This window comes from Diachasmimorpha longicaudata, chromosome 2 (assembly GCF_034640455.1).
Source record: "Diachasmimorpha longicaudata isolate KC_UGA_2023 chromosome 2, iyDiaLong2, whole genome shotgun sequence".
In the NCBI taxonomy this organism is placed as follows: Eukaryota; Metazoa; Arthropoda; class Insecta; order Hymenoptera; family Braconidae; genus Diachasmimorpha; species Diachasmimorpha longicaudata.
Window position 1 is genome coordinate 11,150,755 of NC_087226.1, and position 13,172 is coordinate 11,163,926.

At 35.3% G+C, this 13,172-nt stretch overlaps 1 protein-coding gene across 2 annotated transcripts; it reads left to right on the top strand.

Moving 5' to 3' along the window:
- Nucleotides 1–82: 82 nt before the first annotated feature.
- LOC135159759 (ubiquitin carboxyl-terminal hydrolase 7) lies at nt 83–13,106 on the top strand. 2 transcript variants are annotated; one of them, XM_064115778.1, is made up of 14 exons: nt 83–626; nt 2,988–3,119; nt 3,529–3,804; nt 3,913–4,031; nt 5,087–5,781; nt 5,879–6,032; nt 6,173–6,367; nt 8,148–8,369; nt 8,584–9,101; nt 9,185–9,352; nt 9,597–10,101; nt 10,264–10,335; nt 10,689–10,788; nt 11,061–13,106. In XM_064115778.1, the coding sequence occupies exons 1-14, from the start codon at nt 536–538 to the stop codon at nt 11,162–11,164; spliced, it is 3,351 nt and encodes a 1,116-aa protein (XP_063971848.1). In that variant the 5' UTR covers nt 83–535; the 3' UTR covers nt 11,165–13,106. The 2 variants fall into 2 exon arrangements, with proteins under 2 accessions (XP_063971848.1, XP_063971847.1); XM_064115777.1 differs by having other exon boundaries at nt 390–626; nt 10,695–10,788.
- The last annotated feature ends 66 nt before the right edge of the window (nt 13,107–13,172 follow it).

Sequence of the window (13,172 nt, forward strand, 5' to 3'; positions counted from 1 at the left end):
CCTGCTGTGTACAATCTCTCCCAATAAAAACAACATAACTGAACAGGGAGAGGACAACGAGGGGGAATAGAGTTGTGAATAATTCGTCGGGAAAAACAACGCCTCAAGAACAAAAAAATATTGTGGAGAAAAAAAAAGAAAGAAAAAAGAAAAGATTTCTCCGTTGCCGAGTGGCCTCGAGAACGGCCATAAAACAGCCGCAGAAATTGGGCGAATCGCAAGCAAGTATCAGACGTCGTCGTGCGGTAAAGCAACGTCGCCGACGGTACGCCGCATAAGTACAAGTGATACATTGAACGAGGGTAACATACCTGAGGAACGTTTTACAAATTTGGATAGAATTGATAAAAAAACATCGGAGTCCAACGATTGTTCGGTTATTATTGGCGGAGATTGTGATAAAATCACATCGCCGTTATTAACGGCGACTGATACACCGAAAAATCATCAAATTAATACAGAAGTAACCTCGACGGCGCGTGTCGTCCGCGAGGTACAAAGCACAGACAAGACGACCATCAACATTGGTGTCGCAATGAACCACGTTAATGAACAGGATAACCTGAAGCAGCTCAATTTAACACCTGTGCAGGTTAACGAATTCGAGGAGATGGATACCCAAGAGGGTGAGTAATTGGTATTTCATGTTGACCCGGGGAGGGGGGTGAGGGAGTCACGAATGCTTACGGAGATATTTGAGGTTATTTTGGCGGGTGGGACAAAGACCTTGGGCATGGCTACTTGGGTCACCTAAGCTGTAGGATTCGTGAAATGTAGATGCTTGGGCATTCGTCAGCGGGAATTTTGGAGTTATTGTGTGCCAGTTTTCTAATGACGGATATATTAGCTCCTGAGGCGCTCTTGACGGAATTCAATTAGTAGAGTCTCGTCAGGTGTTGTGATGTAGATTGAAGTAAGAATTTATTATTTGGAACGAAAAATTCTCTTAATTAATTGTGATGATGACTATTTTTGTCGTGAAAGTATTGGATAGATGAACATATTGGTGTTTACTGATGACTCCCTTTTCTGGAGCCATGTCAGGTGAGAAAGTGGGAATGGTGATTCCAGAGAGATCTCTAGCGACGAACATATTGCTTGCTAGTGATCTCTTTGTTGGGGAAATTGCATTAGTAGTCCTCCTGTTAATGGTTTTGATGCTTTTGCACAATGGAATGGGGGAGAGGCTGAAGGAAAAATTTACTTTTTTCTTTATAAACAATCAAGTAAATTATTAGTGAAGATCGCGATTTTTTCAGCAAATTAATCTCATGACCATATTGGTGTTAGGTGAAGTCACCTTCTCCTTGTATTGAATTTCCAGTGTATGTTAAATTTCAAAAAAATAACAGTTGACATGGATTTTACTGCGTTGTCATTTTTTTTTATCGAAATTTTATTTATGGAGACTTTATGTTAGGTGATTTTATTTATGAGACACTAAAGTAGAAATTTAATTTATTGAACCGAAAAATCTGCCAATGGTTTGTGAAGATGAAAATTTTTCTATCATATCATAGTATTCCATACGGGTGAATATATTGATGTTTGGTGAGGTCTCTCTCACTTGGGTAAATTGAATTAATGGGCTGGCTTCCTATTAGGTGAGAAGTTGGGAGGGAGATGCTTAATGATCAACATATTGGTGTTTGCTCTATTCTCCCTTTCCTTTCTAAACTGAACTAATTAAGACTCCCTGCGAGTCTTCTGATATTCCACAGCAAAAAAATGAGGGAGAAAAATTTAAGTGAAAATACTTTTTGTTACACCTTTACATTTCTAAGGGAAAAATTGTGAAGATGTCCATTGCAGATTTTCCATCATCCCTTCCGGCATTTTGAGTGCTGAACAAAGTGGTCCATTGCTTTGCCCTTCCTATTTCCCTTTTTGAAATTGAATCAATGGAGTCTTCATGCCAGGTATTTTGATATTTCAACAAAACGAGATGAAGAAGGGACAGTGGATTTAAAGGGACTTTTTTTTTATTCCAAAAGGAAGAATTGTAGCTATTCAATTCAAAAAAAAAATCCATTTTTGCATATAGGTGATCGATCATTGTTCAGCGATAATCAAAACCCTAATTGTTTTATTAATAACATCGATTGTGATTGAAAATATCTGAACAAGCGTCATATTGACCGAGTTTGATAATGAGACTGATTGCATCATCTGTTGTTTAAAAAAATTTTATTAAAACTAACATTCAGAGAAGGTAAAAAAATTGATATTGAGACAGTGTCAGCTGCCAATGAATCATTGAATTCAATTTAAAATACGCCGTTGAAAATTCTAGTCGTAAGCCAAATGGTAATTTATTACGATAATATATTGGCTGTGGTGTAACGAAAGTAATTTCCCCCGTAGTATTCATGAAAGTATTTCTCTTACTTGACGCATCCACAATTAGGGACTTATCGAGATGTCCACTCCAGGATCTCTATTATCCTTTACAACTCTTCGACATGCATGACACATATTGTTTCGTTCCCCCCTTTACTCTCCTGTGTTTAAATGGAATCAACAGACCTTCATGCTTTCCTTTTTTCAACAATTTTTGAAGGTCTTCTCCAAGTTTCTCAGTAAGTAATCGCCACTGCTCCATTTTCTTTCTCCTTTTATTGTGCTGTTAACGTTTTATCAAGATTAGCTGGTGATTTGGGGGGATATGAAGGTGCAAAGTTGACTCAATTCAGTTGAGAACATAATAACGATTAATATTGGTTTCTGGGGATAATGAGAGGAGTCAGTAATTATAAAAAATTGTATTCCCTCTGCACGATGATAAACTCGATGTTGTTTCATCCAACTGGTAATGAAATTATCGACTTATTAATTTTCTTATCAGTACATTCATTATACACATAACCTGTCCGGAAGTGCTGCGATGATTTTATTTTTGTGAATATCTCTGATATTTTCTTTATTTTGCGGAACATGGGGACATGAGTGGACTTTTTGGCTGACCAGATTTTGAATTAATATTTCAGAGGCGCCGAATGATGGACGAGGCGATGGCAGGGGTGAATTACCACCTATAAATGGAGAATTGGAGTTCGAGCTTGCAGGCATGAACGAAGACATGCCCGGCTGCGTCAGTCTGGATCACGAGATGAACGAAGGTAATTTTTTTTTTCTTAAGAGGACATTGAGATTAGGAACAACTCGCGCACTTTTCTGCTGTTTGCCAAAGCTTTACCGAATATTCTAATAATAGATGGATTCCAGAGTGACGCGTTAACGCCATGAAATTCGCAGTATTTTGATTTTTTAATACATTCCGCGTTACTGGTCTTAATAATTAATGTCGTTGTGGGCGCAAGAACTCTGGAAATTTTTTTTTTTTTTAGATTTTTTCAATTGTAAAATGCCACAAATTTTGTTTAACTCGGTATTACGTTATTTAGCCTAATGTAAGTTCACTGAATGAAATTTATGTGACGAATGGATTCAGTTTTCACCGTTAATCAAACAACTTCAATCGAAATTGGCTGGATTTGGTGGGAAAATTCAATTGGATTTAAATTGCAGATGAGGCAAGATCTGAGGCGACATTTCGCTATACCGTCAAGGATGTATCAACGATGAAGGACTCACAGCTGTCGCCAGCGTGCTATGTACGTAATTTACCATGGAAAATAATGGTAATGCCGCGGTCGAGCCAGACTCAGGAAAGGCAGCTCCAACGATCCCTTGGATTTTTCCTCCAGTGTAATGGTGAGAGTGAATCATCAACGTGGAGCTGCTATGCTGTTGCTGAATTACGCCTTCTGTCATGCAAGGAAGGCCAAGGGCCGTTCAACAGAAGTAAGTACAGCTTTATTTAAATTCACGTCTTTGATGATACTCTGTAAACATCGTTGTCATCAGCAACTGCATAAACATCAACTGTAAACGTGTTTTTTTTTTGTTCAGAAATACAGCATCTGTTCTATAACAAGGAGAATGATTGGGGATTCAGTCATTTCATGCTGTGGCAGGATGTCTTGGACCCGGACAAGGGATACATCACAGATGATTCGATAACACTTGAGGTAAGTTGATTATAAATTATTGAAAAGGATAAAAGGAAAAGGGCATAAAACGAATAACTTTAAGTCATTGGCGTATTGATGAAAATCAAGTGCTTTGTGATGAATATAATAGGATGAAATAGTGGAACTTGGTATCAAGAAGAGTTGTTCATTACGATCGACAATACACGCACTAGTTGGAAGATAAAACTGCTTTAGATTGATAAATTCAATCGATTATATAAACGCGAGCTGAATAGAGCTTTTCCATATTGATAATTGAACGGTAAACTTTAGATAAGTTCTGTTGGCCAAACGTTAAGGATCTGAATTTAGCTCTTCACTGAACAATTGAAATTTTTTATTGATAAAAAAAACAGTTGATGAAATAGTAATAATTTGAATGGAGCTGTTTATTCATGACTTTTTAGATTTTTTATGTTATTAAATTTAATGATTAAAAATGCTGTTGGAGCTGCTTCAATATCCTTATAAAAAAGTATGAAATTTGGGGAGACAGTCTTTTTGATATTTCTAAAAAAAATACTCAAGTAAATATGGTCTAGTCTCACATTACAGTATTCATGTATCAAATTCTGAAGAACATAGACTCCCCAAAAATGCCCTCAGTGTCAGCTCAGAGACAGAAGCTTTCTCTATAAATATCTAATGCTACACAGTGAGAACAGTATTGCTCACTAGATATGAATTGGTATCATCCTATATGGCTTCCAAATCAATACTCTTGACTTGTTAACGTGCATTAAGATAATCCGATGGATTAGGACGTTAATTCCCACGTCTAGTACATTAGGATGTTCATATATTCCAAAAGGACAATTGACGAATTCATGCAATAGTCACGATTATGACTAATGAAATAATCGATATCGATTGTCTCAATGATACTCGACTCCGAAAAGCCCTTTGAACATCCCACTAGGGTACATTAAACTCTAGGAACATATTAATGTCGACTCGACTTATGTTTAAGTTAAAGATGATATTTTCAAGTTGTTTTAATTAAGCGTTATCATACTATTTAGCACTTCATTACGATGATGATTTTTCTCCAGGTGCACGTTGCAGCAGATGCTCCACATGGTGTGAGCTGGGACAGCAAAAAACACACAGGCTTCGTAGGGTTGAAGAATCAAGGGGCAACATGCTACATGAATTCCCTTCTGCAGACCCTCTACTTCACAAATCAATTACGCAAAGCAGTTTATAAAATGCCAACTGAGAGTGACGACTCAAGCAAGAGTGTTGCACTAGCACTGCAGAGGGTATTTCACGAGTTGCAATTTTGTGATAAACCAGTTGGTACAAAAAAATTGACCAAGAGCTTTGGATGGGAAACGCTTGATTCATTCATGCAGCACGATGTTCAGGAATTTTTGCGTGTGCTACTTGACAAACTTGAAAGTAAAATGAAGGGCACTTGTGTGGAGGGTACAGTGCCAAAATTGTTCGAGGGAAAAATGGCATCGTTCATAAAATGCAAAAATATTGATTATACATCAAAAAGGGTCGAGACATTTTACGATATACAGTTGAATATCAAGGGGAAGAAAAACATTTATGAGTCATTTAAGGATTATATCAGCACAGAGATACTTGATGGAGATAATAAGTATGATGCTGGAGAGCATGGACTTCAGGAGGCAGAGAAGGGAGTCAACTTTCAGTCTTTTCCACCGGTTCTGCATCTTCATCTCATGAGATTTCAGTATGATCCAGTTACAGACTGTTCCGTGAAATTCAATGACAGGTGAGTGCTCTGATATGATTTCTCTACGAAGATCAGGATTTATTTTCTTGCCAATAGAAGTTCATCCAGAAATAACCAAATTTCGTTTTGGTTACAGATTTGAATTTTATGAGAAGATAAGCTTGGGTCCTTACCTTCGGCCAGAAGATCCATTAAATGCGAATTATACCCTGCACGCTGTGCTTGTTCACAGTGGGGATAATCATGGTGGACACTATGTTGTCTTCATCAATCCCGCTGGGGATGGAAAGGTAAGAAGTAATTTGTATCAGCATTGGAGAAAATTAGTATTTCATTGGTTGTTGTACGCAAAAATATTTTGCTCTTTTAACACAGATTTCTATGATGCATTAGTAATCAATAATGTATTTTTTATTTTGTCTATGTTCAGTGGTGTAAATTTGACGACGACGTAGTATCAAGGTGTACAAAACAGGAGGCAATAGAGCATAACTATGGTGGGCAGGACGAGGACATGTCAATGGCAGTTAAACACTGCACAAATGCATACATGTTGGTCTACATACGTGACTCAGAGCTACAAAATGTACTCCAAGAGGTGAAAGAAGAGGATATACCTCAAGAGGTCAGAAACGTCCTACAAAGAGAACTATCCGAGGAGATGTACAATCGCGAGCGTGATAAAGACGTTATTGATACTAATAAAGACAATCGTGATAATGAAAACGCGTCGTTGAGGCCGTCCACTCAAACACCACGCAATCCAAATCTCTACATCCACGATTTTTAATTTTCTCAATGATTTTTATCATTCATTTTTATTCGTCGGAATGTTGAAAATCAAATTTTTCAGACAACTATTTGACTCGTGTTTTCGTGGGATTTTGTATTTTTTCTTTATTTATTTGATTAATCGAGAGAAGCTTTCAATGTAATCATGAACGTCATCCTTATTGTTTAACCAATATCAATGAAGCTTTTCAATTATTTTTTCGAATGATTTTGCTGATAAATTTTTTTTATATCATGAAGAAATAATTTGTTACTTTCGTTTTTTCAACTTGAAATTAGTGGTTAAAGTTTCTCCCTTCTTTATTAATCTTGCTTTAACAAATTTCACGTGGCCGGTGATGATAGCCTATGGTTTCATTAAACAATTTTTTCCACAAAATCATGAAAAACGTGAGAAAAGTACGTGAAACACTTTTTTTTTTATCCAAAATGATGATTCATCAGTGTTGATAGTGAGTTACGAGTATTAACAGATGCTTATCTATTTATTTGTTGTTATATATTAATGAATAGAAGGATAAAAAAATTTAAGACGAAGGATTGAGAGACAACAGAATGACACAGTATTGTCGAAAGAATAAATAATTTATAATTGCTGTAATCGAGGTTCTTTTTGAATACTATTACCAACTATTTTACATAAAAATAATGAGAGGACACTAAGTTGAGAGACGTGAGCATGGGAAATGATGAATAATAAATTGTTGGATATTTAATGAACAACATTAGCATCATTTCAAGTATCGATTCGTTGACACATTCATTTCATTTATTCAATGATTGATGTTATATTTATTAATGAGATCATTCTTCGTTCTACTAAGCCCGTGGAGTAATTGTGCGGTATAATTAGTACTTTTGCACTTTGAATTCATTTTTCTGACTTCCCAATTTTTGATGTTTCATCACTAATTTCTCAATGGTAGAATTCAGTTTAACGAATTTTCTATACATTGATATTGATATAGGGATGCCTCGTCAACACATTTAGATACTTTCAGGTTTTCCAAAAGGCATAGGGGAATCCTGGAATGACATCTGAATAAACTTCACGTGAATTACTAGAATTTATTCATTAGTTTTTTATCAAATTACATTTATATCATCAGATTATTTTCCATGTCCATCGTTGAACTAATAAGATGAACCCTTCCCTATTAATTAGACAACAATCATTTCTGATATTTCATGAAATAAGGAGATGAATCGAGTTGGCATCAAATTGCACTTTTTGTTGAAAAAATTAGTTATTGCAATTATCTCCTTAGCTCAATTAACTCCAAAGCAACATTGTATCCAATTTATCAATATTTAATACACTCCCTTCCCAATGAATTACGCCTGCTGAATAATTTTCATTTTGTAATCGCATTTAATAATTTTCGATAAACACAAAGAGCTGAATATTACGGCAGATGAACAAAATTAAAATTATTTGAAATGCAGTGATAATTGATAAAAAAAAATATCCAAAAGAATTTTTCGTTTATAATACCACAAAAATGAAAGTAAATCGAGAAAAAATTGATTATTGGCAACAATAATATTGCGAAAAAGCTCAAAGAGAAAAAAATTCTGTAAACACTTGGATAATTTTAATTTTGTTGGTCTAGCTGGTGGAGAGGCTACTAGAGGAGAAGAGGCTGGAACAAATAAGAAGAAAGGAAAGAAACGAGGCGTACTTGTATATGACCGTGAACGTACTGCTTGAGGATAGCTTTGATGGACACCAGGGGAATGATCTTTATGATCCTGAGCAGGCACATTATCGAATGTTTCGAGTTCGCAAACAGGCGACACTCCATGAATTCCTCGAATTACTCAGTGAGAGTTTGGTAAGTTTGATCAAATTCCATTGTCAATAGATACAAATTTAAATTAATTTCAATTAATTTAGTTTGAAAACAATCATTTAACACTTCATGAATAATTTTTTTCCTACATTTCATTTGCTGGGATTTCATCTATTTTTATATTCCTCATTACTTTTATGCATGAATGAGTATCTGACTGGATCTAACCTTCGAGTTCTGATGCAATTTTCCTCAGAAATATCCCATAGAGCAGATCAGAGTCTGGCCATTCAGTGCCAGGACAAATCAGACCTGCAGGCCAACCCTGATCGAGCCTGAAGCTGATCTCCAAAAGGCAATGACAAATTGTGCTGAGAACGTCAATCCTTGGCACGTGTTTGTCGAGCTGGTGCCTCCAGATTCCGGCCTGACTGCTCTCCCACCCTTTGACAAGGACACCGATGTATTGTTATTCTTCAAACTTTATGATCCAAAGAATAAGAAGATACATTACGCTGGTCATCACTACATGCCAGTTACGGCCAAAGTTCAGGAACTCATTCCCATTCTCAATGAGCGAGCTGGATTCCCACCTGATACAGAGTTAGCTCTCTACGAGGAGATTAAACCAAATATGGTGGAAAAGATCGCAAATCTGACGGAGCCACTAGAGAAAGTACTGGAGGAGCTTATGGACGGTGATATTATTGTGTTCCAGAAGAAGGAGAGGGACAATGAAATGTATGAACTACCAACGTGTCGTGATTACTTCAAGTGAGTGACTCATTTATTCATTAGAGCTTGAAGATGAATCCGTGAGCCGTTATTCCATTCGTAAATTTGCGAATCTTTTTCAGGGATCTGTTCTACAGGATAGGAATTGTATTCTGTGACAAGACCATACCAAATGATCCTGGATTCCTAATAGAATTATCGTTCAGGTCGAATTACGATCAGATGGCAAAGGCTGTGGCCCAGAGACTTGGCACTGATCCTTATTCATTACAGTTTTTCAGGTGTCAAAAGTAAGTTGAAATTTTTTTAATATATGTTCCCACCCACCGATATGAATGATGACTCAACGTCAGTTTCACATTAAATTGCCAAATTAAATTATGAAACATATTTTTTCCATTGCAAAATCACCAATTACCTGGCATAGAATTCTGGGTGAATGGAATTTTTTAATATTGAACAGCAGATCGAAGCAATTTTGATAAATTAATAAATGAAAGCCTTCGTGAACCAAGACATCTTTTAATTTTCCAGTTATAAAGACTTACCAGGCCACCCGTTAAGGTGTACATACGATGGTACCGTGAAGGACGTCGTCGCCTGGTGTAAGCCAAAGATAAAGAAAATATTTTATCAACAATTGAGTATTCGAGTAAACGAACTAGAGAATAAGAAACAATTCAAATGCATCTGGGTTGGACCATTCTTGAAAGAGGAAAAGGAGATTATTCTGTATCCAAATAAAAATGGCACTGTTGCGACACTCCTCGAGGAGGCGAAGAAGCAGGTGGAGTTTTCTGAAAATGGCTCGGGAAAATTGAGACTGCTTGAGGTTCATTGCAATAGACTCATGCCAGGTCCCAAAGACGATACTTCACTCGAAACCCTCAATGCACTTGGAAACAAGACCTACAGGATAGAGGAGGTACCAAAGGATGAAGTAAACCTCGCTGAGGACGAGATTCTTGTACCTGTTGCTCATTTCCATAAGGACATTTTCTCCACATTTGGAATTCCATTTATGTTTAAGATCAAACATGTAAGATTGTTTTTTGGTTTTTTAGTTTGAGGATGTTTATTCGGAGCCACAAATACTGCCCATACAAAAATCTAGAAAGTGGTTGAACATCCCCAACAAATCGTTTAAATCCCTTTTGTCATAATATTATGATTCTTATGTGAATTCTATTTTCAACCACAGGGTGAGCCCTTTACGAAGGTGAAGGACAGATTATTGAAAAAACTAGGGGTACCAGAAAAAGAATTTGAAAAGGTGAGCATATTCAATGGAATTCAGTAGTGAAGTGGTGAGGTGGTTGAGTTCTCCACGTAAGTCGTCAAATGTCGTGAACCAAAATTAATTCAATATTTCGGAGAAAAATTTTGAATCATCGATAATTTCTTACATAAATTCTGGTGTAAACGTGAGTAACAAATTTAATGCATTCAATAAATTTGAATCCTCTCTAAATTTCTAATCGATTTTCATATTTGACTTTTAATGTCTATCTATAGTTCTTTATTGTTATGCTATTATGACGAGAAGTTGACTCACTTGATATCACCACTTCACTACTGAATTCGTAAGCGTTCATTACATTATGAGAGTTCATAAAAACTTTGAAGTTTAAGTTCGCGATTGTGTCAATGGGCAAAGCACAGATTATCACCGACGAGACGGATTACTTCATAAATCTCGCTGATTTCCGAGCTGTTCCCAATCAGAGTAAGTATTCCTTTCTCCTTAAAATAATCTTGAGGAAGAAAGTAATGTGAATTTCAAACATCGTGGATTATTCAACCAGAATCTTTATCTATTCATTTTTTGATAATATCTTAAGGTGAAAAGATTCACTTGAAAAATTGATAAACAAAAACAATCCAGAAGGAAAATATGAAGATCCTCTTTACAATAACTCATGTTGTTGAAGACTCATAATACTCTCCTTGTGAAAGTGAACGCACCTCAATTAATTGATTAATTGCTTTTCGTATCAGATGCACCACAGCAGAGGCCTTGGCTGGGTTTGGACCACGTCAATAAAGCCCCAAAGCGTTCCCGAGTTAACTACCTCGAAAAAGCTATTAAAATATACAATTAAATTCTCACCTAAAAACAAAACCAAGAAATGATAACGAAAAGCAAAAATTAAGAGTAATATCGTCATGCGGAAACGAGCAATTGTCCGAGTCAGCCATCCTTGTTATGTATGCAGGAACTCTTTGTTAAGTGCATCGAGGGAGGTCATGACACTGTATGTGAATGTGTTAGCGCTGCCTCAACTGAAGAATCATTAAATAAAGTTTAACATCTCAATTAAATTAAACGTGAAAATTCAATAGATTCAAATTGAGAGAAGTACAAGCGATTTTTTTGAGCGTTTACATGATTCAATAATTATGCTGATGATAGATACGAAGAGAATGAAAAATAATCATGAAATTACGAAGAACGTTTTCACACTAAACCTCAGCGAGACGATCAATTTTTTTTGGAAAGAAAGCCAGCATATGCATTGAGAAAATGAATATGGCATTGATTTTCTCGGATTAATGTGCTTTAACTAAAAAAATTATGAATTTATCCCACTTCACTCGCAAAGGAATGAACGAAAATGAATATATAAAATTCCTAGTATTTTTAAAAAGTTGAAAAAAAGTGAAATCATAAAATATTAACGACAAGATTTGTGATGAATAAATTAATCAAACCACGCCATCGCGATTTGATAACTCGTCTCGTTATTCTGGCGTTACTCCAATGTGAACGTAAATTATGTGACATATAAGGTTTGCAATAAAATCGTAAAATGAATTAATAAATAAACGAAAACAAAAACAAATGGAGTAAACAATACTTAATATACAACGTATTATACATGTGTTATTATCAATCAATCGTAGATTAGGTAATAATTTAGAGTGAAACTTTTAGAATTAACTCTTAATCGATCTGATGAAATGTAAGGAGTTGAAATTGTGAAGTAATTTATTCATCTAAACGAAGTGAAATAAATGAAGGGCTGGAGAATTAGGTGGAAAAAATAAATAAATGTGCACAGAGGATTAAATCCAACGCCGGGTATCGAGTACGACTGAATCATACCTGATGAAATATTCATTTTGATTGGGAAATAATTAGGCAAATAATTACGAGAGATGTAAACAAATAATCATGAATACTTATTTTACGTTTAGAAAGTGCATTTATCTGGGAAAATTGCAGGCGATCCCATCACTCAATACTACATCCAATAATAATATCGCACTCATTTTTTAATTGCACTCTACTACAATTGTTAATTGATTAAAAATTTTAGAATTTTAGTTGAAAATTGTGCTGAAATATGGTGGGCACTGACTATGTCAATTTGAAGAAATATTTCCGAATGAAAATGAGTAGTAATCTCTCAGCATAATTAATTAAAAAATTACTTTCTGTAATATAATAATGTCACGACTAGGTATTTAAAACTTTTTATGGTTAGATTGCATCGCGTTTTTATCTTATTTTTGTATGATTAATGTACGCATGCATCTTCCTGAAGAGACTTTTCCGTGGATATTGTAATTCCAGGGCCTTCTCACTGAGCACCAGTCGATCATGATTTCAATTTTCCTTAATGAATTTTCTTTATTTCCCTCTGCCTCCTCGAAAATTCAATTGAATCGAGTGATGGATGAAAAGATATAAAATATCAGGTATCCACTTTGTTATTTAAATTTTGATAGATCACTCTGTTCATTCCTTGTTTATAAAATAATTGTTTACATGATTTTTTAAATAAATTTTTCGCTTATTAATTTATCGACGATGATCATTTATGAATTATTCTTCTCACTGGGGAATGAAGAGAGTGAAAAGAATTCAGAATATGGCGATTTTAATATCTTATTAATGGTTAATTTTTTTTTGAGAGAGAGAAAGCTGTCATTTATTTTTGTTCCACTTTTGCAGAAAACATCGCATAAATTTACTATGTGAATGGGAAAATTGTTTAAGTTATAACTGTATGATATTAATAATAAAATAGATAACATTCAGCCCTTTGTATTTTTCGCTCGTATCGATTTGTTTTTATTCATTAAATTCCCCTCAAATTTGGATTA